Source organism: Sylvia atricapilla, chromosome 9, assembly GCF_009819655.1.
Source record: "Sylvia atricapilla isolate bSylAtr1 chromosome 9, bSylAtr1.pri, whole genome shotgun sequence".
NCBI lineage: Eukaryota > Metazoa > Chordata > Aves > Passeriformes > Sylviidae > Sylvia > Sylvia atricapilla.
The window spans coordinates 11,227,454-11,254,131 of record NC_089148.1 but is presented as its reverse complement, the minus strand read 5'-3'; the positions used below and the strand labels follow the sequence as shown (position 1 = coordinate 11,254,131).

The window sequence follows — 26,678 nt, the reverse complement described above, 5'->3', positions numbered from 1 at the left end:
GGCTGCTCGGTGCTGCTCTTTTTGAGGTGACTGCCCCTGTGCTTCCTGTGGGCGGCTGAAGGAGTCACAAGATGTGTTTCTTCTAGACATGATCTACAGGTTTCCCCCACCACCCTGCCACACCTCCTGCCTGAGTCTGACCTCAGCAAGAGGCACAATACGTTCTGTAAGCGCTTAATGATGCTAACATTGCCCCCGGACTTCCTGGGCAGGGCAGTGGTGTGGCTGTGCTTCAGATTTCACCAGGTTGTGGCATGGAAAACAAACCTAGGGGATGGAGGGGTGCTAGCGTGACCAGCCCAGGCATATGATGGACAGGACCCCCATCTTTTATTCACTCTGTGTCCTCAGCCCACCCAGCCACCTTCTGCAGGGGCTGCGTGCAGGTGACCAGGGTGGCACTGAGCGATGCCACTGTGACCACCAGGACCCGCTGGGGTGGCACACACCTTGAGGGAGGCGGTCTTGCTGTGGAACGTGCGTGTACGTCAGCCCATGTAGTGGGCCAGTGTTCTGAGGTCCATCTCAAACCTGTGAGCATTCCCACAGCACACAGAGGGTTGTGATTGTGTCAGTAACAGGACACACAATTGGCTGTTTATTGCATTTATCCACATAAGAAAGCGTGCTGTGCCTTTGCTGCTTAGCTCTGGTGCACGTGGGGCAAAATTGGCACAGCTGGGTTACAGGGGACAAAAAGCCCGGAGCGCTGGCTGAGAGGGACTGAAATCTAGCCTGCAGTGAACTGGTTTCCTCCTCTGTCCATGACAGCATTCCCCAAGGGGAGGTGCAGAGCAGGAGTCCAAGCGTTATTTTGGCAGCTGGGGAGGTTCCGTGCATCCCTAGCTGATGGTGTGGCCACAGCTAGGCCATGCCAGGCAGGAGACAGGTTTCTGCCACCACTAGGGTGCACAGGCTGCCAAGGGGCAGGGGTGGCCAGCCAGTCCCACAGCATATTGCAAAGCCTCCCTTCTTGCACTTGCAGGGCATCTACAAGTAAGCAAAAACAGCTGCCAGGATGGCCACGGCCCCAACCAGCTTGAAGATGAGGGGCATGGCAGAGGCTGATGTGCTCTCTTCCACGTGTCGTGTCTGCAGGGGCTTGAGGATGCGCTGCTGCTGCGTGAGGATGGCCTCCCTGGCGCCCGCCCACGCGCCTGGGCCCCGCAGCCGGTACTGGTACGGCGTGCAGGGACCAAAGGCCACCTCCACTGCCAGCTTGGGGTCTGTGAGGAACAGGGTGAGCAGGTTGGGCTTGACCCCCAGCTGGCAGGCGAGCTCGTCCATGTAAGGGATGTAATCCACCTGGATGGTGTGCCGCTGGCTCTTCACGTACCTGTGGGCAGGGAGGGTGAGCAGGTAGGTGCTGGAAGAAGAGCTGGCAGATGCCTTGCGCACCAGGAGGGTGGTATTGGACAGACTGGACTGTGGGTAGTGTGGCCAACCACATCCCTGCCCTCTGTTGGCACAGACAAATGTGCTAGGATGGGACAGGATGGATGCCCATAAGCAGCTGTGCTGAAGCCAGCCCCTTGGTGCTCCCGCAGGGATCTTACCGCTTTGCCATCACTTCTTTCTTCTGCTCAATGTCAGCCTCCATGTCATGCCGCTGGGGCAGCTCGTTCAGCCCTGGGGAGTATCACACACAGCAGCCCTTGTGGTGCTGCGCTTGCCTGGGTGCTGTGCCTCTGCCAGCACCACCGTGGTGTGTGGTCTGGCACCGGAGGCATGTCTGAGTGCCTCAGGATGGGAAGGAGCAGCCTGTGGAGCTCAGGGTATGGATGTTCTGGTGCCTCTCAGAGAAGTGACCATCTCACCTTGACAGCCTCGAGGCAGCCATGCCATCACCATGGCCAGAATGGCACAACCAGCTGCTGTCTTTTCAACATGGCTGGGCACCATCTGCCCTCACTTCAGGGCTGCACCCACAGGGCAAGTTTGCCTGACTCACCTTTGAAGACACGGGTGGCCCAGCGACACTGGAGCTCTGAGATGGGCATGATGGCACCCAGGGGCTGGATGAGGCCGATGAAAGCCAGCGTTGGCTTCTCCAGGTCAGGGGGGAACATGAATTTGTAGAGGGGAATCTGGTTCTCCACCACCTTCACGCAGCCCTCGAGGAACGGGAATGAGAAGCTGTATCCCGTAGCAAAAACTACAGCATCGACATCTTCCCTGGTGCCGTCCTCAAAGATGGCAGATGTCTCCGTGAACTCCCGGATGTTCGGCTTCACCCGCACCCTGCCCGAAATGATGCGGTTGGGCAGGTCATCGTTGATGGTTGGGTGCTGGTGAAGGACCCTGGAACGTGCAAGGAGCTGTTAGGGCACTGGGAAAGAAGTGTTTCTTCTCTGTATCCTGCTCCAGCTGCTGCTCCCTGCTCTGGGAATGCTCATCCCCAGGGATGCTTTGCACTTCTGTCTCAAGAGTCCTTGGAAGGGGCAGTGGTGGCTTCCTCAAGCATTGCCTGGGCACAACAAAAGTAATAACCCAGCACAGGGAGCATGGAATGCCCAAGCGGGGCAGGACACAGAGGGAGGCAGACAATCCTTTCTGGGCACGGGGAGTGTTTGTTGATACCTGTGCTTTGGCTTCAGGCCATAACGTGAGTGGTCGAACCTGGCATTCAGCTTCTTCTCCATGTAGTCACATGCCATGGATGAGCTGAGCAGCCCCTGCAGGAATGTCTTTATGCGAGTGGTTAAGATGGTGTCGATGGGGTAGCCCTGATCTCCAACGCGATTGAGGATCCACGCACCCCGGCGGGTGCTGAGGAAGACCTAGACAAGGAAGAAGGATCACTTTCTGAAGGCAGTGATGGTCCTGGGAGGGCTGCCCTGCAGGGACATGCCCTCGCCCTGGGATCACTCTTTTTTGCAGCCCAAGCCCTGGATAAAGACCCAGAGGGCAGAGTGAGCTGGTGATTGGCATCTTGCAGGGAAGTGCGACCAAGTCTCAATTGCCTGGCAGCTGGGATTGGCTGGAGCCAACATTGCCAAACACAGCGAGTGCAGGCACCGAGCAGCACCTGTGCAAGTGCCATGGTCCTGGAGTCCCTGCAGAGGTGACAGTGTCCCACAGGGGCAATCCTGCCTGCCATGACCCTACTCCTGCTTACCTGCTGGGCTGTTTGGCTGATCTCCACAGCCAGGTCAGACCCTGAATTCCCGATCCCGATGACAACAACCCTTTGTTTGTGAAAGCTTGAGCATCCTTGTAGTCTCGGCTGTGGAGATAGCGGCCCTTGAACTTCTCAATTCCTGTGAGCAGGGAGGAGGAATCTTGGCTTCCTGGTGCAGGTTGGAGGATCACCCCCATGAAGACACTCCCTTGCCCCACCAAACTACTCCTGGGGGGCACAGGAGCACTCCTGGAGTCAAACCAAGGCAGGGAAATGCAGAGGCCAGGAGGGAAAGCAGCAGGGAGAATAGGGACTGGCATTGACAAGCTTTCAAGAGTGTCTCGTCATGCCAGTGTACAGGGCAGTACCTGGGAAGGAGCTGAGCGGGAGGTGTGCATCGGTGTGGTGCCCACTGCACACCAGCACGGCGTCGAAGACGGCCGCCTCCTGCTTCCCCTCGCTCTCCGTCACCACCTCCCACTGCCCGCTGCTGGCGAAGTCAGGGCGCTTGGACACGCGGCACACGCTGGTCTGGGCGCGGGGGGAGCGGTGTCAGGCACCCCGTGCCCCCCGTTCCCGCGGCCGCCTCCCTCTCAGCCCCCCGGCTCTCACCCCGAAGCGGATGTGGCGGAGCAGGTCAAAGTGCTGGGCGTACATGCGGAAGTACTCCATGATCTTGGAGTTGTGCATGTAGTTGGGGAAGTCCTCAGGGATGGGGAAGTCGCTGAAGCACATCATCTCCTTGGAGGTGTTGATGATGACGGAGCGGTAGATGCTGGCACGGCCGTCCTCGGGGCGCTCCTGTGGGAGCGGGGCACAGCTCAGCGCTGGCCAGGGGAAGGATGGGGAGGGATGACTGGGGCTGATGAGGTGCTCCCTTTCATTGAGCCCTTGCCCTCTGTCTCACACAGAGGATCCCACTGTAGCTGATTGCCACCCCACCAGCCACCACTGATCCCTGAAGGTCACCGTGCTGACCCCAAGCAGGCCACTTGGCCAGCAGGGTTTACCTCAAACCTCCAGAGGCCGCCGATGTCGCCCGTCCTCTCGAAGCAGACGGGCTCCAGGCCCTCCTGCAGGCAGGCTTTGATGGCGCACAGCCCGCTGCTGCCCCCGCCGATGATGGCCACCTTCTTTGCCATGCTTGCGCTTCACCACCGGGTCTCTGCCTGGGGACAGCGTCGGACAGCGGGGCTTAGCAGCCAGGGGTGCAACTGTGCAAGACTTTGACCCTGGTGCACCAAAGAGGTCCCAAGCAAGAGAGGCAGCCCCTCAAAAGTTTGTCCGGGGTTGCAAAGCCACTGCTGTTCCCCGTCAGGTGTGGACCTGACCAGCGCAGGGTTTTGCACCACTGGGGTGCTGCCTCTGCATGCCCTGAGGAGAAATCCTACCGAGTGTCAAAATCTCCCTGCCCATGCCAAGTCCCGGTGATGGAGGTGCCCTGGGGAGCTGTGCCCTGCTGTGGGAGCGACGGCTCCCTCCCGGGTGGGTGACAGCCCCTCTTGCCTGCCCTTTGCCCTCTCCCTTCCCCGGGGAGATTCCTGTTGTGCTGTCCCGGTGCCCGTAGCGTTCCGGCAGCTCGGGGGACACCCTTCACCGACCTGCGGCCGTGGGATGAGCAGCCTAGGGAAGGCTGGCAGCAGGCTGACAGCCGTGCGAGGGTCTCTGTCGGGGTGTCCCGGCCCGTGACGCCGGACCGCGCCCGGGCTTTATGGCGCGCAGCGTCCGGGCGCGGGGCCTCCCCCTCCGTCACTCCTCCCACGGGGAGAGGAAGGCAGAGCCCGGCTGCTCCCGGCCGCCCGCCTGCCTGCTCCGGCCGGGCCTGAGGAGTCATCCCGGGCGCTGCGCGGGGACACGGACACGCAGCCGATCCTTCTGGTTGCGTGCTTGGTAAACAAACGCTGCCCTGCACTTTTACCCTAGGATTAAGAGGATCAGCCCACGCCCGGTGATACTGGTACCCGGAGTGACACACGGCTCTGCCTGCTCCAGTGGCAGCCGCCACTGTACCTTCCACATCCCCTGTGCCCCCGGGCAGGGCATGTCGGCACAGTGTCCCTATAGCCACGGCTCACTCCTGGGCTAGCAGAGTCCTTGGGACAAGTGGAACCCCTGTGCGAGGAGCACCATGCTGTTGGGGTGTCGCTGGTGTGACCGTGGTGGGATCAGTAAGGAAAAGGTTGTCCCTCACAGCAGGAGGCACAGACCAGGTGGATCCAGACTTGCATTTGAGCGTGCTCCTGGCCCACTCGCAGCTCCTGACAAATTTGGGGAAATGCGCTCTTCCATATCCAGAGAACTTTGCTTTAGAGCTGAGCAAGGCCGAGAGGCCAGCTGAAATGGTTTTAATGTTCTAAAACTCATGGTACATTTGCAGTAAGCTTAATAAAGCTCTTTCTGTCCCTTGCTGTTGGCAAGGGCTGATCTCTGCCTAATGAAGAGATGCTGAGCTGCCAACACACACTCTGTGCCTGCCTGTCAAAAAGCATCAAAAGCATCTTACCAAGCAAGGGATCAGCACAGGAGTGGAGAGGTGGCAGCACTGGCAGTGCTTCTCTTCCTGCTCCGCTGTCAGTTGGCTTCTGGCTCTTTTGCAAGCTCTGCACAGACTGCCCAAGGGCAGCAGGTACAGGGGTTTCTCTGAACTCTCCACCACGCTGCTGTGCTATGAAACCTCTGTGCAGGTTGCCTTTGAATTTGTCCTTCTACAGCCTTCCTACAGGCTGCATAGCCCTGGACTTTACCCCCCTGTAGCTGGACTCATACTAAGGACAAACTGTGCTGTCAAGCACTGGGGTCATGCTGTATTTTGGTCTAGGTTGGTATTTGGTTGATTGGTATCTATGGAAATTCCAGTTCCCCATACCTGGCAAGCACCCAGGATATAGGGTGTGCACGGCAGTGTTTGCTGTACAGTGTCTGCTGTGGGCTTCCACAGTGGGCAGAAATGCTGTGGGACAAGTGGAGCAGAAAACTCCTCTGTCCAACATGGGCACCCATGCTTGGACGAGCAGTGACAAGTGACAAGCACAGAAGGAGAGCAAAGGTCTCTCTGGTAGAGCTGGAGAGAAACATAGAAGAGGTGAGAGGGTAGCCAGGCAGCCTGTGACCCAGCAGGGCTGTGCAGTGGTGATGGTGGGTGCTACCAGGACCTCATGGAGTGTCATGCAAGTGAGTCAAGAGCAACTTTTTGGCATACACGTGTGGGAGCCCCAGCTGCACAGGCTGCTGCTGTGCCATCCACAACGTAGACAGGAATACTACAACAGCTCTAAGAACAGACTCTAAGTGCAGACAAAACCCACACTGTGTTTTGGAAAAGATAAAGCAAAGATGTTTTGGCACAGCACAACAAGCCCTACCCACTCATAGCGTGCCACCTGCCTGTGCTCCCACAACCATCACTGGGCTGGTCTCTGCCTTGGAGCAGGAGGGCTGGCCAGAATGTCCTGGTGCTGCTGTGCAAATGCTGGACTGGCCCTCCTGGCTGCCAGGCATGCAGTGCAACCCAGAAGATTATTATTTGGTGACTGTAGCATCAACCTGGACCTGGAAGCTTCACTGGTTCCCCCTCTCAGGGGGTCAGGGCTCAACTCCAGGGGAACCCTGTCAAGCACTTCCATTTCAGTCCGTGTACAACTGACAGTGACAAGGAACTCACACCAGCAGCCATCAGGCTGCTCCTGCACGCTCCACCCAGGAGAACAGCACACTTAAACACTGCCTGGTCTTAATACGACTTAATTGGTGTTTTCCAGGACCTGAGTGCACTAATAGACCTCAGTGACCACAAAGAGCCTCACCTGGGCCCAATCCCTCTACCCACATGCCAGGAGCACTGTTTAAGCTGATCATATGAGCTCAGTCTAGAGCCCCCACTCCCTATCTGGCTGTGGTCCCTGATGAAATGTGTTCAATGATTTTCTGGCTCAGTTTCAGCCGTAGCTCATTATAGAGGCTCCTTGTGGTCCCCTCCTGCCAAGGACCAGCAGCCCACTGTGAAAAACAAGCTGCCAGTGGTGCCAGGGGAGGAGAGCCAGTCTGCCTGGAGCACGGGGAGCTGTGGTGGTGAATGGCAGAGCCAGGCCTCTTGCTGCAGGAGGTACAAGCAAGGCTCAGACCTGGGGCTGGGTGTATTTCTGGGCTGTGGGAAGGGGCTGGCTCTGCAGGACTCTCTCTGCAGCCTGGAATATGTTATTGATCAGGAATTGCTGTGAATGTGTTGTACCCCCTGAGAAACTGAAAACCCTGTGGAGGGAAAAGGAACTGGGAAGCTCTGGACAAGAGCTTCAGGAGCAGACTGCTGCTGGGAGCTGCTTACCCTGCTGCCCACTGGATGATCAACCCTTCAGTGCCACTATCCTTCCCCTATGGCTCTGGGAGCCATATGCTCAACATCTGGCCTTACTGCAGCACTTAAATTGAGAGCAATAGGGAAAAGATTACTTAGGGAGCAAAGCTCTTTCTAACCTTGAGGAGAGACACCCATGGGTCCCCTCCAGGCAGGTATTGTAGAGAAGGCTGTGCAGGGTATGCTTACGACAGCAGCATGATCAGTGTATTTATGGGATACAGATACAGGGGTGATTGTAGAGAAACCTCTGCAAAGTCACAGCTACCACATTTGCCATGGGCTATTGCAGGTGCCCAGCGAGAGCATGCAGATTCACAGTATTAGCAGTGAGCTGCCGATGGGTGTGCTGAGCCCTCCCCAGGCTCTGCAGAAACTGGTTTTGGTCACTGGAGAACAGTCAGTTCTGAACAGCAGACCCTGCCTGACAGTGAACCAGGAGGGCAGGACAGCACCAGACATCTGAGTGCAGGCCCTGGAGCCTGCAGCACCGCTCGTGTAGAAGCCTTGGCCGGACTGATGGGGTTTAGGATGCCACTTCAAGTGCCAGAATCCCCTTCCTGTGCGTGCTCAGAAGACCAGCACATGGCCCCTGCTTTGTGCCAGAGGCAGTGGCCAGTCAGTGGCTCCAGAGCGCGAAGAGGGCGGGCGCGGTGGCCGGGGACAGCCAGCAGTGCTCCACCACGCCGTACAGTGCGTAGCCCAGCAGCAGCCCAAACAGCACATCCGTCATGTTGTGCCTGCCCAGCATGACCCGGGAGATGCTGACAATGAGAGCCCAGAGCACCACGAGCACCCGCAGCGGCACGGCCAGGACCAGGTGGCGCAGGACGAAGCGGCAGACGAGAGCAGCCCTGGTGGCGTGGCCCGAGGGGAAGGAGTACTTGTCCACAGAGATGGTGACGAACATGTCCATCTTGTTGTGCGTGGGCCGCGGCCGCCTGACGAGCCCCTTCACCACCGCCACCATCACCAGGTCCAGCAGCAATGCTAGGAGAGACAGAACAGGGGGTTATTGAAAGCAGAACCATCAGCTAAGGGAGCACTCAGCTGTCAAAGCTGCCTGGAAATGATATTTTTCCCCATGGCTGCAAAACCCAGGCAAGGAGAGCACAGCACGCAGCTGCTCTTGGCCTTCTGCAGCAGAGCGAGCACATCCTCAACCTCTATTCCTCTGCGCACACCAGAGCCTTGACCTGCCACAGCTGACAGGGCTCTGCCCAGCCTGCACTCCAGGGCTTTTCTCTCTGTGCAAAATCCCATCTTGTCATGACTTGGGGCTCAATCTGAAGGCAGCAGAGGCATTAAGTCCCCATAGATCCCTTCCTGGCAGTGCTGACTCTGCATTGCTTGGCTGCCCTGGTGACCCGGGTCAAACCGACTAGGTGAATGATCAACCCACTCCACTGTGGCACAGGTCAGTGGGAAATGCTCAGAGTTGGTGTGGTGCCAGGGCTCCTGGCATCCAGCTTCTCCCTGCTGCTGGGGTTTGGTTTTCAAGAGATACTCATCTTTTGATGGATAATTTATGGTGGCTTACCCTCTGAGAGCTAAAGGCTGTTCTAATAGAAAAGGCAAAGTACCTGCGTTGAGTGTTCAGCCAGTATTTGGCAAGAGCAGCTTTTCATGTAGGGCAGAGAGTGCTTTCTCCACCCCTGTTAGCTCAGCTTAGTACAGCACTCACTGCCAGGGCTACTTCTTCCAGGGATGTTATGCAAGAGACCAACTTCTGTTTGTCCTAAGACTTTTTCTGAACACCAGATCTTTGGGTCACTTCAGTTCATTTCCTTTGGTTAACCATTTAAGAGCAAATTTTCTTTCTTTATCCACATGTTAAAACTAGGTCAATTGCTTTTTCTTTCTACACAGGATCTGGGAGATTCAAGCTGGACACAGGGAATCCTCCTTCCTCACATGGGTGCTGCAGCCCTGGGGCAGATCCCCAGGGAGATGGGTGGCTCTTGCCGAGAGCACTGAGAGCTGGACAAAGCCCTGGTGCTGGGACAGATCTCCTTGGAGCAGAGGTTAGGCTGGAGGCACCCAGGTTCCTTCTCACAGCTTTGCTGTGGGGCTCTAATTTAACCATGTGCTGCCACATGACAAAGATGCACAAACCTGTGTTTCCCACCAAATTCCGATTCAAATTCTAAGTGTGAGATTCTAATTATACGCAACTTAATACAAGAGTAACAACAGGGAATCTGAGAAAGTCTGGTGCTCTGGAGCTAATACAGTTTATAAATAAGCAAAAATGAATTCCCTTAAATATACCTAGGTTACTCTGTGTGTGTGTGAAATACTACACCATGCAGGATTAAAATTTGTGCTTTAAACCAGGTTTCCTGGTTTTCTTGCCAGGCTGGTACAGAACAATCCACGAAAGCTCTGCCTGCAGGGAGCCAAGGGTGAACATCTGTGTGCCAGAGCAGCTTTTCAGGGAAAGGGCTGGTGTCTCAACACCAGGCAGCTGCACCTGGAATGCGCTGCTTTGACAAGCTTGAGGAGCTAAGAGAGGCTTCAGCCCCGAGAGAGTTTTGTAACCGCAGGAGCAGTTTAGCTGTCGGGAGTTTCCCAGTGCGTGGTTGCATCGGTGACAGATGAGCCGTGCTGGTGCCACCACACCCTTAAACTGCAGGGTCACTCCCTCTGCTACCAGGTATCTCAGATGAGCCTGCACAGATTGCTCAAAATCAGCTGGTGCTTTCGGGGCTCCGGCTTCCCCAGCTCTGTCCCATCCCTCGGGTGCACCCTCCCCAGCCGCTGCCTGCACAGCCCCCCGCCTCACCGAAGAGCAGGTTGAGCAGCACCTCCCTGGCCGCCGAGCTGTCACTCTGGCAGAGCCCGTAGAAGGTGCCGAGCAGCCAGGGGATGCCGTGCCCCGACACCTCGATGACCTTCATGAGGGGGCGGGCGCTGCCCCAGGCCGAGCCCTCTCCAGCGCACACCCCCAGGCGCTTAGAGGCCCAGAGGTCGATGGCGAGCAGGGAGCTGAGGGCGATGCCCACGAAGGACGGGTTCAGCTTCATGCAGTCCTCCTCGGGCAGCGGGGCGGCCGCGGCTCCGGCGGACTCCTTGCGGCGGGAGGGGCTGTCGGGGGCGGCGGGCCCCCGCTGGCTCAGGGACAGGAACTCCAGGCGGCCGCCGCTGCCGCCGCGTCGCTCGCGGCTGCTCCGGGGGCTCGGCATGGCGACGGGAGGCGGCCTGCGGGAGGCGGGCGCCGGTCACCCGCTGCCAGGCCCTCTCGGGACCCAGCATGTCACCCTGCCGGGGGCCGCCTCCCTCTCCCCCTCCCCGCGCCCTGCCCGTTATCCCCGCCCCGCGCTACCGCACCGCCGGGGCGTGGTTCCCCCGCTCTCGGCGTGTCCCCGGCGCGTCCCCAAGGACGCGGCGGGTGCGGCGCGCCCGCGCTTCCCGCAACCGTGCGGCCCCGGCGCCGCTTCCGCTTCCTGTTCCGCTTCCGCCAGTGACGCGCGCTGCGCTCCCAGCGCGCCCCGCCCACCGGAGCGCACGTGCCCGCCCCGGCCGGCGTACGGCGGCCGGCGAGGGCCGGAAGAGACGCGGCGGCGCCTTCGCCCTGCCGGCGCCGGTGCCGGCGCCGTGCAGCGAGCGGCGATGCGCGGCGGGCGGGCGGCGGCGGGACCGGCCGCCTCCCCGGGCCCGCGGTGACGGCGGCTCGGCCGCGGCCATGGGGTGCCTGCAGAGCGTGGCCTGCAAGGCGCGGGTGCGCCGCGAGCAGATCGTGGTGTCCGACGTGTCGGCCACCATCGAGCCGGCGGCCACGGCCATCGAGGAGAGCTCGCCGGTGGTGCTGCGGTACCGCACGCCCTACTTCCGCGCCTCCGCCCGCGTCCTCATGCCGCCCATCGCCCGGAGGCACACCTGGGTGGTGGGCTGGATCCAGGCCTGCAACCACATGGAGTTCTACAACACCTACAGCGACCTCGGCGTGTGAGCACCGCGGGCGGGCACTGGGGGACGGCTGTGGGGGCACGGGCGGGCCCGGGCTGTGTACGGCGTGGGCCGCCCGGTGCGGGCACCTGCCTTCCTTGCTCCGCCCGCAGGCACCGTGTGCTGCACCGCTGGCATTGGGTGCTGCACCGCTGGCATTGGGTGCTGCACCGCTGGCATTGGGTGCTGCAGCCCCGGCATTGGGTGCTGCAGCCCCGGCATTGGGTGCCGCACCGCTGGCATTGGGTGCCGCACCGCTGGCATTGGGTGCTGCACCGCTGGCATTGGGTGCCGCACCGCTGGCATTGGGTGCTGCACCGCTGGCATTGGGTGCTGCAGCCCCGGCATTGGGTGCTGCACCGCTGGCATTGGGTGCTGCACCGCTGGCATTGGGTGCTGCAGCCCCGGCATTGGGTGCCGCACCGCTGGCATTGGGTGCTGCAGCCCCGGCATTGGGCGCTGCACCGCTGGCATTGGGTGCTGCAGACCCGGCGTTGGGTGCTGCAGCCCCGGCATTGGGTGCTGCACTGCTGGCATTGGGTGCTGCACCGCTGGCATTGGGTGCTGCAGCCCCGGCATTGGGTGCCGCACCGCTGGCATTGGGTGCTGCACCGCTGGCATTGGGTGCTGCAGACCCGGCGTTTGGTGCTGCTCCCCGGCGTTGGGTGCTGCAGCCCTCGCATTGGGTGCTGCAGCCCTGGCATTGGGTGCTGCACCCCCAGCACCCTGTGCTGCCCCTCTACCCCACCTCTGCAGACGCAGCCACAGCCACGCACGGGCAACACCTTCACCCCAGCCCCGGCTCCCCGACCCCACAACTCCTGCTACTCTCGTCCTTCAGGGGCTCCTGCACCATCCCACTGGTCTGGACCTCGCCCTTCCAAGGGCTTTGTGGCCACTGTCTCCCACCAAGCATCATTTCTTCTCTGGGATTGGGACGTGAGCACGGGCAGTGCTAGAGGAGTTGCTCCCTTGGTTTGTGTTAGAAGAGGGAAAGTTTGTGGTGCTGGGTAGAAGTGGCAGCCGGAAAACAGCCTTTCCCCAGGCTGGGCGTGCGGGGGATTTATGGGGATGCCGAGGGGCAGAGCTGTTGGCTCTGTATCTGTGTCTTCTGCCTTTGGAAAGAGGTGGTGCAAGAGGGGAGATGTCCAGAGGGGTCTGCTCTGCAGCTCACTGGTGGGCCCCTGCGGGCTGATGCCACAGGTCTGTGGGTGCTGGGGGAGCATCAGGTCCTTGTGCTGCCTGCCTGTATCCCTGTATCATGACAGATTGGTGTGCATGGGGCACTGGAGCACTTGGGGACGTTGGAGTGAGTGGAGGTCATCATCTAGAGGGATGGCAGAAGGGTGGCCCGAGCCCTCTGCTGCAAAGCTGCTCCCTTGTTATTGCCATGCAGGCCTCATCGTAGCCACATGGCCAGCAGCAAAGATTTGGGCTGAATTGCCCTCCCTCCCAGCCGTATTGCAGGGGTTTCATCGTGCCAGTGGCAGGCGTCATTGTGGGATTTCATTGTGGTACGTGTATTTAAGGCGTAAAAGCCGCAGACGTCCTGCAGGATGGGGGCTGCTGATGGGCTGGGCCAGTGCCCTGGTTATGGTGCTGCAGCTGGTGGACAGAGAAGGCTGTTCTCCTACACAAGAGCTGATTAAGGAGAGAGTGACCCCAAAGAGACTCAGCAGTGGGTTTTGGCCCAGTCAGTTTAATTGCAGGTTAATTAAAATGGCATTGTGTTGGCAGAGCAAAGGCTTGAGCTGGATGTGTGGTTCCCTTTATGAAGCTGAATTTTTTCTTCAGGTTGTCCCTGAGAGTTTGCTGAAGGCAGGCAGAGGGTCCCTGTGCTGCTGGCTTCCCGTCTCTTGGCACTGCTGCTGTCATTTCCCTGCCCATCTTTCTCTTCCTCTTCACTAGGTCAAGCTGGGAGCTGCCCGACCTGCGAGAAGGACGAGTAAAAGCCATCAGCGATTCGGATGGGGTGAGCTACCCGTGGTATGGAAACACCACAGAAACCGTGACCCTGGTTGGGCCCACTAACAAGATCTCCAGGTTCTCGGTGAGCATGAATGACAATTTCTACCCCAGCGTGACGTGGGCCGTCCCCGTGAGCAACAGTAACGTGCCGCTGCTGACCAGGATTAAAAGGGACCAGAGCTTTACCACGTGGCTCGTGGCCATGAACACCACCACCAAGGAGAAGATCATCTTGCAGACTATAAAGTGGAGGATGCGAGTGGACATTGAGGTGGACCCCATGCAGCTGCTGGGGCAGCGGGCACGGCTGGTGGGCAGGACTCAGCAGGAGCAGCCGCGGATCCTCAGCAGGATGGAGCCCATCCCACCAAATGCACTAGTGAAGCCCAACGCCAACGACGCCCAGGTCCTCATGTGGAGGCCCAAGCGAGGGCAGCCCATAGTGGTGATTCCTCCCAAGTAGGGCGTGCAGGTGAGGACCTGGGTGCCCCCAGCCCGCTGCAGATGAACAGGGTTTCCAAGCCAAAGCAGACCTCTCGGGTTCTCCTCCTGCCTTTGTTGTTGTGGTTGGAAACGTGGCTCCTCCTCGGTCAGAAATAGAGCCTGGCTGGCGCAGGGGTGCAGAAGAGGGTTTGCTGAGCTGGAGGATTTCCCAGGAAGCAGAATCGAGCACTTGCAGCTGGCACAGAGGCTGTCTGACATAAAGGACTCGTCTTTGCTTGCTGGGCGGCGTGAGGAGCATGAGTGTGGTCGAACTGTGCCCGTAGCAAAAGCTGCTTCCCACCCAGCCGGAGGAAGGAGCGGAGGCTGTGCCTGCTGGCAGCGGGTGCTGCTGCGGTGCCTGTCCCCCGTGTCCCTGCCGTGTCCATACCTATGCATTTCAGGTCTATAATCCATGCCTCGCCTGCCCGCTGGCGCTGGGCGGGAGGACCGGCGGTGGGGCGGGAACGGGCGGTGCCGGGGGCTGGGCGGAGCCCGGTGCCACTGCCCCGGTGGGGTTTTCTGCGGCCCGGGGGGAGCGGGATACGTTTTGCATGCGTCCGGGTGTGTTTGGAGTAGTTGTGAGTGTAGGAGATGCCATAGCTCTTTTCCGTCTTGGAGTGAGGTCTAAGGGCAGGTTAGATGTCCTTTTTTTTCAAGATGCACTAAGTCTTTGCAGCTCCTCAGCCTCCCCTCCCAAGTCCCGCTAACCCTTCTCTTACGGAAGCAGAACTGATTCGCAGACGAGTGAGGAATCGGGAGGAGTCTCCCAGCCCGGGTGCTCTGTGTGTGTGTGGTACCCAGACCGGCTCAGAGGTGCCCCTGGACTCACTTCGCTTCACCACAGACCGTGCTCCCTTGCTAGAAGTTGGGTGTTTGCTCATTTTCCACGCAAATGCTGGCTCACATGGAGACCTCTTCCCCAGCCACCCCTGGAGCAGGGTGGGCCACCAGTGGAGGGGACGGCGTGCCCTGTGGTAACTCCCCAAGCTCTGTGGAAGGCAGGGATGTGAGCGAAGGCTGTTCAAGGCAGGCCTGGGTTTGCCTGGGAATGAGGAGGTGAATGTGCTGCCTGGTGGCTGCCTCCTGCTGCTGTCGTTCTTGGGAGGGGTTACGGGGGATTCATTTGCCTTTCTCTTTGCTCCTTGCTGCCTGCATGGCTGGCCTTGGCTGGTCCATGGGGCAGCACGGTGCTGTGGGATGCAGCTGGCAGTTCCCAGGACATCACCCTGGAGCTGCCGCAGAGGCATAAACTGTGGCTGTGCTGCTGCTGCTGCTCTGGGTGCTCCATCACTCTGGGGCAGATGGTTACAGCTTTTGCTGCTTTCTCTGCTCTGCCCTCCCCAGCACGAGCCCTGCAGCTCTTCCAGTTCGCAGCCCTGCCACCTTCACACTTTGGAGGGATTGTGCTGTCCTGGGGATGCAGGACATTCCTGCTGGGATGGTCCCATGTGCTATCCCGCTGGCAGGAGAGCCTGGGGAGGAGCGCTGGGTGACACACCCCGGGCCCCGCCAGCACAGGGGCTCCCGAGGCATCTTAGACCAAAAATCCCTGTGAAATCCCCGTGCTATTTATTGCCCTCAGCAGCGTTTGCTGCTGATCCAGGTTTGTATTTGTTTCTCATATGGGAGCATTTGCTTTTGATGCCTTGGCGCCTTTCCCTGCTCCTCCCGCCCGGCCTCACTCTGGGCTGGGAACCTGCTGCTTTCCGTGCCTATGTTGGGGTTTTGCAGGGGCTGCAGCCTTGCTGCGGGGCAGGTTAGGAGGGAGAGAGGGCTTTCAGCTTTGGTTTGCTGTGTTTTCTGCAGCAGAGCTCCCACAGGGAGCTTGCTGGTGTGGGAAGACGTCCTGCTCTTGTGAGACTGTGGTTTTGTCCTGATGTGAGATTGATGGCAGCTTTTGCCGTCGCTGATGTTTTGTTTCTCAAAAAGTATGTGTGGAGAGGGGTTAGAAACTTGAAATACAATTTTCCTTAAGGACTGGGGGAGGAGGGGTAAGTACCTTTTGGTTTGAAGTAAGGCAGGTGTATACTTTTGACCCAGGGGGACAGGAACATCTCTGGCAGCATCAGAGCGAAAATGCCAGAGGAGGGGGTTCCCCAACAAAGAGGTAGCTCCAAGGTGGGTGTCCTGCTGGGAGAGGATGCTGTGTCCAGAGGCTGTGTGAGTCAGCTCCCCAAAAGCCACAGGAAATGGCTGCATGCTGCTGTCAGCCCAGGGAGCTGCTGTGGCATCGCTGTGCCTCCAGTTGTCTGGGAGGCTGGGGACACTGCTGCAGGGATGCTGTTGAATTCATTGCCACCTTTTGGGATTTACTGGCCAGTCTGAGCCTTGGCACATGGCTCATGCCATGACAGTGAGACAGCAGTAGCTGAATTTCTGCCCATGAATGTCTGAAACATCCTGGTGCCAGGGTCAGGCTCCATGCCTGGCTGTAGCCATGTGCCTGACCCCCCAGGGCTGCCCCAGCCTGCAGGCAGGTGTTGGCTGAGCCCCGGGGCCGTGCCTGTGTTCACCTCTCCAGGCTTCTGCCAGGCTTCCATTCCCGCTCCCCTGATGGCTGGATTTGATGCACTTCACTCGTTTTGGTGGGTGGGTTGTCTTTGTGGGCATTTCCCCCTAAAAAAGAAGGGGGGAAAAAAAACCCCACCAGTTTGCGAAAATTGTTTGCAAAGAAACACGTGCAAACTGTGTTTACAGAAACGTGCAGCCATTTTGCATGATGGCAAAAGGTGTTCACACCTGGGTGGAGGTGGAGCTCTGGGGCTGGTGGTGCTCAGAGGAAGGAGGGACGGTGGTGGGGGAGAGCTCCCACGTATGAGTCTGAGTTTGGCTCATTCCCTGGGGCTGGATGAGCACTCAGACCCTGGGCTTTGCCCATGGGATGCTTTCCCTGTGCCCTCCTTCCCCACCAGCACCCCGTTATCTCAGGGAGGGGCAGCTCATGGAAATGCCCACCCTCACGCTCCCCATGCCCTGAGCCTCGGGGTGCCCCTTCCCCTCCTCGGGTCACTTATTTATTTATTTATTTATTTATTTATTTATGTTATTTATTGATATTTATTGACAGCTGGAAGTCGGGGTGGGGGAGGGGGGTAATTTCTGCTGCACAGTGGGGGCAGCTGGGTCTCCCCCACACCCAGCCCCCTGCATTTTGGGGTGCTGCTGGGTGCACCTCTGGGGCAGGGTGCTTGTGGGTCTCCACGCTCCCATCCTCTTTTTGTGAGGGAGACAAAGGAAGGGGAACCACACCGGTGCCTGCAGGGAGGGCACCTGGTGCTCTCCCCCTCCCTGCAGAAGCTTGGAGCCCCCGTGCCCATCCCTGTTTACTGACCCGGCCTCCTGGTGCTTCTCCCGCTGGATTTGCTGTTCCCAGTTCTCTGGGAGGGCGGGAGGAGCCAGGATGGATGAATGTCACTACGGAGAACAGACCAAACCAGGTATTCTGCTGCCGCGTGGGGAAAATCAGAAAGAGAGGAAAGCTGGTTTTGCAGAGTGCCTTAAACATAAATGACTTTACCGAGTAGGGGGCTTGGACTTCTGTCTCTGGATGTTATTACCAACTCGAAAAATGTTACATTTCACTTCTCTGGGATTAAAAGAAAACTACTCGAGCTGTACTGGAGCCAAACCATGTGTTTGCTTGAGTCTCTCTGGGCCCATGGCAGCACCGTGGAGCAAGGCAGGGAGGGAATTCATGGAATTTCAATCAGCCCCTGCCTGCCTCAGCAGTGGCATCAGTGGCTGTCCCTGCTGGGTCCCTTGGGTCTGGTGACAGGATTTGTTCCACTTTGTCCTGACTTGCAGGTGGCTTCTGTGGTGTCCAGAGGTTGTGCTGGCCCTGCAGTGCCCTTCCCCAGGAGATGCTCTGGGCAGGCTCTTTGCACAAAGGTAGCTGCGAGGCTGTGTCCTCAAGCTTCCAGAAAACTGGGCAGTTGGTTGGAAAGCTTGGAGGGGGCAGACGTTTCCTTTTTCCCTTAGGAAATCAGATCAAAGTGAGGGAACAGCAAGAAACCCAGAGTTCGTGCAGCCCAGCCGTGGGGACTAGAAAAGCTGCCCAACTTGATAAAGCTGAAAAGCTACACAGAAAAAAGATGTTTCCTGCTCAAAATTGTAGCTTTTCCCCCTCCCCTTTCTTGCAGAGTGGAAGAGGGAGAACAAAAGTCAGCCCAGAGACCAACTATTCCTGTCTTCCAGTCAACATAATACATGGGAATAATATGGAGTTTCATAACGAAGGTTCATTTAAAAGCCATTTGGGGAAACACACCAATATTCATTGCATAGTTCCTGAAGGCAATTAAAAATTAATAAACCCCTTTTTTGGGTGGGGGGTGGTAATATAAGAGGGTTGTGGGTGCTGCCTGAGGTTTAGTCTGGAGGGGGATCTCATTGCATCTGATGCATTGCTCACCTTGAACATCAAGCCTGCCAGTCCCCACTTGCTGGGTGGGTACATTTGTGCCCCAAGACAGCTGATTTCTTTAACAGCTGCTCCTTTGCACTGCTGGCTGTGCAGGGCATTGAGGGATGCTGGCAGCCTCAATGATGCAGCAGCCTATGAGCTATTCAGTGAGCAGCTTTCTTTCCGACTGTTATATTAAAACATTGCTCATCTCTTGACAAATCCCTGAGATGGAGGTGTGGGAGAGCAGGCTGGAGTTTGCATGGCTCCTGTCATGCCTGCTCATGCCCTAGGAGCAGGGAAGGACCCTCCACCCAGCAGCCAAGCGCAGGCCAGGCTGAGGCACATTCTTCCTTCTCAGCAGGGGAAGCACAGCAGCCTTGTCTGAGACCGTGCCCTGGGACAACCTGTCCTTGCAAAATGCCTTCCTTACAGAGCAAGAACAAGGGCACTCTGTGCTGCTGCCACCCCCCTCCAGAGCTCGGGCACAAATCCCAGCAGCGTGGCCACGGGGAACACAGGAAATGCTGCAGGGTGCCGTGGGGGCCAGCAGGAACACACAAGGGACACAGCGGGTAGTACTGAAGGTCAGTTTATTTGCTTGATTCCCTCTTCCACAAAACCTGGAAACAATCACCTTCCAGCAAGAGATGAGAAAGCAGTTAAGAAGTGAGAGATTTGGCTCTGCAGCTCCTCCGCTACTCACGGGACCAAAGGTTAGATGGGTGCTCTGAAAGGCACGCAGCAGCTCGGAGCCCCCAAAGCTCCTTGTCCCAGCAGGACACCCCATCTCACCACGCCTCTGGGAAAAGCATGGCTGGGACCAAACGGGAGAGACACCACAGCAGGAGCCCCAGAGTCCCCACTGGTCTGCAGGGCCTTGGAGGGCCGGTCCGAGGCAGGAAAACCCCGGGGTTTAGTTCTGAGGGGATGTGGGAGTGAAGGGACAGGAGGGCTGGTTTGGTGCTGCACCAGCAGTGTGACGGTTCGAGGCTGTGGATGGGAGCTGGGCTCGGGAAGGCTCCGGCATCCCACACGGACAGACAGACGGAGCCCTCACTCCGGCTGCGGGGTGTAGCGCAGGTACTTCTTGCCTGACGGGAGCTCCTTCGTGAAGATTCCTTTGGGGAAGAGTTTCTTGGCTTCTTCGTCAGGTAAGGTGGGCACCACCATGACACTGTCACCAGGCTGGGGAGCAGATGGGGACAAACAGGGACCGTGAGGAGCTGGCAGGGTGTGACAGGAGTGGCACTGCCTCCCTGGAAACACTCGGCCCTTGTGAGGGCACAGTGGGAGCCACACCAGGAGACATGGGAGATGTCCAGAGGGAGAGCTGTGCCATCTGCCGGCCCTGCCAATGGCATCCCTCAGCCATGGCACTCCCATGGAACAGGGAGTGAGGAGGGAGCCTTGGAGCCACTCTGCGATGCTGGACTGGACAGAGCACAGCTTGCCCTAGTTTACTCATCCCTTCCTATTGTTTAGGCACCCCTGGACAGGTGCTGCTGGCTCCCCCTTGATTCCAAGCCCTGGGGCAAGGTCTGCTTTCCTGGGAGGTGGGCGGGCTGGCCCAACCCACTGGAAGCTTATGCTGCAGGAAACAGGAGCCTTCAGAAGCAAGGCTGCGTCCAGCTGCTGCTTCCCCCACCCTGTGGGTCCCCCTCCAAGGGAGGCTGGCTGCCATTTCAATGCCTGGCTGTGAGCTTTGACCGGCTCCTCACCTTCCAGTCCACAGGGGTAGCGACCTTCTTGTATGCTGTGAGCTGCAGGGAGTCCACCACTCTCAGGATCTCATCAAAGTTTCTGCCGGTGGTGGCTGGGTACAGGATAGAAAGTTTCAGCTTCTTATCCGGGCCAAAAACGAACACCTGAGCACAGAGAGACAATGTCAGGGGCTGGGCACATTTGTCTGATTGCTCTGCTGGATCTGCTGAGTCCTGATGCTCCTTCCTTTCCTGGGAGCTGCTTGATCACAGGTGTTGGGACAGGGGAGATGCCATTGAGGGGATCAAGAGAACAACTGATGCCCAGGGAATGTGTTTTTGCTCTGGGAACTCCTGTGTCCAGCACTAGCTTGTTTTGCTGCCTGTGCCCTTCTAGTGCAAGCACATGAGGAGAGAGGGAAAGTCCAGCAGATCAAGCACTGACAAAAATTAGTTTGGGAGAGCCACAACCAGGGTCGGTGGGTTGCCATGACACAACCCATGGTTCCAGCCCAAGGAAGTTCTCCCAGATCCTGAGAATGACCATGCCCATCAAGGTAAGCTGCCCCACAGCCACAGGGCAGGATGGCAGGCCATGGTTCCATACTGCTGGCCAAAAGAAACATGTGCAAACAGTGTTTACAGAAGCGTGCAGGCATGGAGACCTCTTCCATGGAGAAGAGGTGGCTGCTGAGCAGAGTGGCTACTGGCTGGGCCACCAGTGGAGGGGATGGCATGCCTGGTGGTAACTCCCCAGGCTCTGTGGAAGGTGCTGTGGGGACAGGCACTCACCACACGAGCAGTCAGGGGCATCCCATCCTTGTCCAGCTCATCCGGGTCCAGCATGCCCAGCTTGACGGCCAGCTCCCGGTTCTTGTCAGCAATGATGGGGAAGGGCAGCTTCTCTGCAGGCTGCTCCCCGTTGTAGGCATTGATGTCCTGCAGGGACAAAGCCATGGGACGTTCCTGTGGCACCACCACAACAACAGAGGCCAGGCAGAAACAGAGGCTGCAGGAGCTCCTGACTTGCTTGGCCCCAAGGTCTCAGGCTGGGACAGCACAGCCAGGGGCTCATGGCCTTCCACGAAGTTTCCAGAAACTAGGTGACAAACCAGAAACCTTTGTGCCAGGCTGGGCTGGGCCTTGTTTTGGAGGTCAGTTCTTAGGCTGTCTGTGCTCACGCTCTGTGGAGCAGCTGCTTTGCTCAGACAGTGGGTATGGAGCAAAAGGGAATTCCTGCCTGTGTTAGTGACACAGAGAGGTTTAACCACCTTTCAGTGGGAATTGCATCCCTCTTCCAGCTCTGCCCCAGTACAGGATCTAGCACCGCTGACAGAAGCATTGGTGTCGCAGCTAAACTGGACTGTGCTCCTAAGGAGTTATTTCTCTAGTGGCAGAACAAACCAGCAATGCTACAGCCAACTAAGAAAGGTCCAACACCCCACAGGTCTTGTGCAAGGGACCAATTCCAGTCAGTGAGTCATTCGCAGCTTACTTAAACAAAGGCTCTCAAAAAACTAGAGTGGAAGCCTGAGTGCAGGTGCTGGGACACTGCTCACTCCTTTATGAACCACGCCTGAGACAGAAAACCATCCCCCTCCACAGCCCTGCAGGCTCTCCCTTGTCACCACTGTTTATGAGGTTACTCTCTGTACTAGTCCAAACTGGACCCGCTTCACAAACACATACAAAAAAAAGTATTTTGAGCATCTCCAAACCTGGTCTGGACTCAATCAGAGCATTTAAGTTATCCCTGGAGTCTGCAGTACCACCCTCAGAGGTCACAGGGAGCCCCAGCAGTGCTGGGAGGAGCCTGCTCAAGCATCAAAGAGCAGCTGCCAGCATTAAAGCAAGTGGAATTCAAGGTTCCTGCCCCAGAACAGGGCAGCCTGTTCCTTCCACCCTTTTCATGCTACAAGGACACAAAACTGACTGCAATACTGCTATGAGCCTCCCTCACACTGCTGTGCTGCATTATCAGCTCAGCTGATAACCTCAGTGTACAAATCCCTCTGCCTTCCCCAGGCTTTGAATGTGGGGGAGCAGGCTGGGCCCTGCTCAGAGCACACCAACAGCAGCAAAAGCAGGCAGGTCCTGCACCTCTCCTCAGCCCCCCATGGCTGCTGCTGCTGACAAAAGGGGCTGTAGCCCTGCCCCAGCTGCTCAGGATGCCACAAGCAGGTCAAGTGGTGCACACGTGGCCAAATGTTTCCTTCCCAGCTTTTCTCTTTGCTTGTTTCCTCCCCAGGCCTTTCTGTGTCACCAGGGCTCTACAAAAAGGGGCCAGTGATCTTGGCTGGGTTGTGGGCAGGCCTGCCTTGGGAGGACGCAAGGAATCGGTTCTGTTTTCCTGCAAACCTGCTTGTCAGAGCAGAGCAGGGAAGGAAAGCAGAGCTGGAGAGTTCAGCTGAGGAGAAATGCTGCTGAATGTGCCACAGAGTCACAGGAGGCTGCAGATGGACATCAGCAAATGAGACTCACCCACCCCTCTCTTTAGAGCAGGGGCTGGAGGATGAAGAGTTTCTGAGAAGTAATATCTGAATCCTATGGACTGTAACTCGTTCCAAAATGCACGTAATTTCATGACCTGGGGAGCCCTAGAAAACAGCCTCACAAACCACACTCTGTTGCAATAAAACACCCACGACTCGCTTCCCTAGTCACTAATTTGCTTTCTGAGTCCAAGCTGAGTCCAGACATCACTGGAGTGGTTTATTCACCACCAACTCACCGAGGTGCAGGTATCAGTGGCAAAGAGAGCACTGAAACCTCTGATGTGCACAGCATGTGCCAGCCAGGCCAGCTCAAGGAGCTCAGGCATTTATCCAGCCCTTGGAGAAGCAGCAATCTCCTGACTGGGCAGGTGGGAGGGTGGGATCAATCCAGCTCTGGAGCAAGGCTCTGTTTTCTGGCCAGGGCTGGCTAAGAATAGCTGTGACATCTCTGGTTGGAAAGCATAGCTGCACAAAGTGACACGAGGATTAATGGCTGCACTCTGGCCCCACCTTTCCAGGCCCCATCTGCCCACTGAAATTTGGCAGCAAAGCAAGCAGAAGCTTCTTCATTGTTTCATGCAGGATTTCAGCCACCCCTCTTGCTCACTTGCTTCCTTGCAGGCTGTGCTCCAGGTGAAAGCAGCTTCATCCAGACAGAAAGCAGAGATGTGTTTGGGAATGCTGCACTGAGGGCTCTGCCCAACGTTTCGCTCACTCCTAGGACTTCTAAGTTTAATCCAGTGAAATGCAGGCTGGATGGAACACTCCATCCAGTTCTTCTGTGGATTTGTCCTCACCAACTGGACCTTTTGCTCTGGAGGGTTTTCCCCTGTTTCTTTCCGACAGGTGCTGAGCTGGCACTTCCACACCTCTGTCTCCAAGGCTTCTCCCAGCCTCACAGAAAGCTCACCACAGCTTGAATCACTGCCCTCTCCATGGTTTTTCTGGAAGGCCTTACTGCTCTGCCTCTCCTCAGCCAGCATCAAGAGGCTGTCCTGCAACTTCTCCTGGTTTCACCTGAGGTTGTGCAGAATAATTTCAGAGGATCAGCAGAGTCAGCTCATTGTTCATCTCTTTTTCAGATCACCTGAGTCTGCTGAACCCCACACATCCCTGCAGGCTCCGAGAGAGCTCAGCACTTCCCTCCCTTGCCACAGGTTACTGCTTTCCTGCAAGAAAGGGCCTGCCCTTCACAGAGCTGACTTCACTGAAAAGCTTCTTGCAAATTCAAAGCCTTTGTAGAAGTCAGCACCACCCTAACACTTCAGTTTTAGCCAACCAGCAAACGAGTCTCCCTTACAAAAGCACAAAGCAAACTTTATGTTATGTCTAATGACATGTTAGTTGCTAATTTGACGGCTGGTTTCAGCCAGTTCGAGCAGCACAGAAATCTCATTTACTGGGATTTGTACGTTGCTTTTCCAAGGCCTTTCTGAGGCTTGCTGGGACATGTGGCCATGCACCACTCAGGTGCAAAGGTCGATTTAAACACTAAAACAATTAGCTAATTTCTAAAGTCAGTCAGTCAGTCAGTCATGAAGTAATGTCCAAGTGAGTGTAGAAATTTCTCACCTTTAATGCCCCTTATTGCATGTATCTCTCAGCCCTGGAAAGTATGTAAGAATATTCCCAGTTTTAAGAGCTGAGACAGTGGCAGATTATTTGCCCAAGGATTTTTACACTCTGGCCATTTCTGTCTGAAATACTCATTTTAGACCCCTACCACCTCTAGCCCTGGAACCATTCTCCCTGGCAGCACACGCAGGCTGCTTTTGAAGTTTTCCCTTAGCTCCTTGCAAGCTCCTTCACTGAGTTATTCCCCTCCCATCTTTTTTTAATACTCCCTCATGTTCGTTTTACGTTTAACGTTATCCTATTTGTGGTTTTATGTTTAACATATCTCTGTTTGTCCTCTGTTTTCTCCTCCCTGCCCAAGCATGAATTGCAATTTCCTCCTTACTTCTGATGCCTCTTCTCCTTTCCTGTTTTATTACAGAACTTCCTGAGGGTCTGTGGATAGGTTCCCTTCCTCTGAGGTTCTGGCATCACCTCCACACCTTTTAACCCTTTCAGCTCGTGGTGGGATAGCAGTAATATTGTTTTCCTCTTGTATCAAAATGCATCCAACACCCCGGACTTGGTGGGGTGCTCCAGGAAGATGGAGAACACCTTTCCCATTCCTGCTCTGAATTTCAGCACCCCCACGCTTTGGGATGTCACCTATGTACCTCCAAGCCTGTGTGGGCTTCTCCAGTGGCCTTTGGAGTGAGGCAGCAGTGCAAGCTGCCCCCTGAAAGCTCTGCAGAGCCCGTACCTTGCACCAGGAGAGGTGGTCCTCCACACTGTCGATGGAGAGCGCGATCATCTTCACGTTGCGCTTGCTGAACTCGGGGGCCAGCTTGGCCGCCCGGCCCAGCTCCGTGGTGCACACCGGGGTGAAGTCCCGAGGGTGGGAGAACAGGATGCCCCACCTGCAGGGAGAGGGAAGGAGCTGGTGTGAAGGTGAGCTTTTGTTCTGCTTTGAGCCACAGACAAAACGCCGTGCAGATTGTTCCGTGCAGGAACAACTTGTTTCCCTGATAAGGAAATCTTGCCCTGGCAATTCTTCCTTCCCTACTAGAAACCTCCACGAGATAACCTCTGCTCTGAGAAACTGCCTGCACCTCGCTCCCCACTCTCCCTCCAGGGTCCTACAGGAGAGGCTGGAATAGCCCATGGTTCTTGACACGGAGGTGGACAGCATGCCGTGTGAGGAAATTTGGGGGAGCCACATGTACACTGTATCCCCAAGTACCCACACGTGAGGGGACACAGGTGCCAAGCCTGCCAACCAGGTTATTGCAGAGATGGCCACTGATTCATGAGCCTGGCCACGACCCCCTGCACCTCATCTCCACGGGGGGACACAGGGACAACATGCAACTCAAAAGAATGAGACAGGACCAAGCCTTAATGCAGCTGCTGCTGTGAGCTGCTAAATGCACTTCATTAAAAAGTAAGAATTAATCAACTAGCAGGGGAGGCCAGAAGTTAACATCACGTTGTGGCTCCTGTTACTATGACATAGCCGCCTCACTTTCACCCACAGCTTGGCAGCAGTGCAGCCCAACAGGCAGCAGGACTGGCTGGAGCAAAAAAAGGCTCTCAGGACTTCCCAGGGACTAAAGCAAAGCCACCCCCAGCACTTCAAACTCCCTGACAGAGATTTGTTGTGCCATTTCTCAGCTCAGATTCCACAGATCTCACCGCACCGATCTTCACCTGGCCCCCAGCATCACAGCAGTGGTGGGAAAGTCCTGTCTGAGAGATTTGGGAATGCAGTTGGAGGGTTCAAGTGAGGCCTCCTGCAGCTCTGCCAAGAGCCGTGTGACTGCCACGGGCCACCAGGAATTTACGGGCCAGTTACCTGGCCACCGCTGCTAGGAGGCTCTTCACACAACAACCACACTCCTTGAATAAAGAGTGAGAAAGGTGCCCCGCGTGTGAGCAGGCCGAACAGCCACTTTCAGAAGGCCTGAAGCTCAGAGGGTTCTTTTTGCCCCTTTGCTGGAGCTCACAATGCCGACAGGAGCGGCCGATGGAAGCCGGGAGCGCGTCCCGGGCCCGCCGCGCTTGTGTCGGGAGGAGCAGCCCGAGGGCAGTGCGGGAACGCTGCCCGAAGGCACACGCCTCTCCAGCTCGGCCAGGACCTTTGTCACCGCCGTGACACCCGAGCCGCTCTCCAGCTCCGGCAAGCCTTTGCCGTGCCGCGGGCTCTGCCTCTTCCCTCTCGCCGGGGGCTCGGCTCGCCCTCCCGGCAGGACGGGAAGGGCGCCAAGGGGAATAGCTTGGATGTTAGGAAGAAGTTTTTTACGGAAAGGGTGATAAAGTAGTGGAATGGTCTGCCCAGGGAGGTGGTGGAGTCACCATCCCTGGACGTGTTTAAAAGGCGGCTGTTTGCCGAACTCGGTGCCGCGGTTCAGCTGAGGTGTTGGGACATGGGTTGGACTCGATGGTCTTGAAGGTCTCTTCTAGGCTAGCGGTTCTGTGACTGCCCACCGCGCTCCCCGGGAATCCCGCCGTGTCCGGCCCCCGAGCTCCCCGCTTCCACGAGAAAAACCCACATTTTGGAGCACGCCCTAGAAGCGTGCCCGGCGTGGTTCGCGCCGCACGGAAGGAGCGCGGTGAGCGGCGCCGCTCCGTCCCTGCTCCCCGGGATCCCCGGCGG

At 57.3% G+C, this 26,678-nt stretch overlaps 5 protein-coding genes across 6 annotated transcripts in view; 2 read left to right on the top strand and 3 right to left on the bottom strand.

The window, feature by feature from the left end:
* The window catches only part of PDE4DIP (phosphodiesterase 4D interacting protein), a 389,196-nt gene that overhangs the window by 50,371 nt on the left and 312,147 nt on the right, over positions 1-26,678 (top strand). The gene's annotated exons all lie outside the window — the stretch shown is intronic.
* LOC136364775 (flavin-containing monooxygenase 5-like) lies at positions 561-4,829 on the bottom strand. Its single transcript, XM_066324820.1, is given in 10 exon segments — positions 561-1,336; positions 1,557-1,629; positions 1,952-2,301; positions 2,581-2,780; positions 3,119-3,198; positions 3,201-3,260; positions 3,490-3,652; positions 3,734-3,922; positions 4,132-4,290; positions 4,723-4,829. Coding segments are annotated over 9 exon segments (1,593 nt in total). The 5' UTR covers positions 4,264-4,290; positions 4,723-4,829; the 3' UTR covers positions 561-990.
* PLPP6 (phospholipid phosphatase 6) lies at positions 7,653-10,930 on the bottom strand. The gene is made up of 3 exons (XM_066324827.1): positions 10,803-10,930; positions 10,258-10,673; positions 7,653-8,462 (listed from the first exon to the last, which is right to left on the bottom strand). Exons 2-3 carry the CDS (start codon positions 10,655-10,657, stop codon positions 8,092-8,094), a joined length of 771 nt encoding a protein of 256 aa, XP_066180924.1. The 5' UTR covers positions 10,658-10,673; positions 10,803-10,930; the 3' UTR covers positions 7,653-8,091.
* Positions 11,158-22,635, top strand: FAM78B (family with sequence similarity 78 member B). 2 transcript variants are annotated; one of them, XM_066324825.1, is made up of 3 exons: positions 11,158-11,420; positions 13,329-13,860; positions 22,225-22,635. In XM_066324825.1, the coding sequence occupies exons 1-2, from the start codon at positions 11,158-11,160 to the stop codon at positions 13,849-13,851; spliced, it is 786 nt and encodes a 261-aa protein (XP_066180922.1). In that variant the 3' UTR covers positions 13,852-13,860; positions 22,225-22,635. The 2 variants fall into 2 exon arrangements, with proteins under 2 accessions (XP_066180922.1, XP_066180921.1); XM_066324824.1 differs by lacking the exon at positions 22,225-22,635 and having other exon boundaries at positions 13,329-17,499.
* PRDX6 (peroxiredoxin 6) overlaps positions 18,850-26,678 on the bottom strand; it is an 8,080-nt gene continuing 251 nt past the window's right edge. The window contains exons 2-5 of the mRNA XM_066324828.1: positions 24,786-24,942; positions 20,769-20,915; positions 19,995-20,141; positions 18,850-19,461 (exon numbers count right to left, since the gene is read on the bottom strand). Of these exons, the coding sequence (XP_066180925.1) occupies positions 19,330-19,461; positions 19,995-20,141; positions 20,769-20,915; positions 24,786-24,942 (583 nt within the window). The 3' untranslated portion in view covers positions 18,850-19,329. The remainder of the gene's footprint in view (positions 19,462-19,994; positions 20,142-20,768; positions 20,916-24,785; positions 24,943-26,678) is intronic.

What these genes read in the sequence shown, in the direction of transcription:
- PLPP6 (XM_066324827.1), bottom strand. Translation starts at nt 10,657, where the DNA reads ATGCCGAGCCCCCGGAGCAGCCGCGAGCGACGCGGCGGCAGCGGCGGC. An exon ending in GCTGCTCAACCTGCTCTTCG is followed by an intron (nt 8,463 to 10,257) that starts GTGAGGCGGGGG and finishes TGTCTCTCCTAG; the next exon opens with CATTGCTGCTGGACCTGGTG.
- FAM78B (XM_066324825.1), top strand. Translation starts at nt 11,158, where the DNA reads ATGGGGTGCCTGCAGAGCGTGGCCTGCAAGGCGCGGGTGCGCCGCGAG. An exon ending in ACCTACAGCGACCTCGGCGT is followed by an intron (nt 11,421 to 13,328) that starts GTGAGCACCGCG and finishes CCTCTTCACTAG; the next exon opens with GTCAAGCTGGGAGCTGCCCG.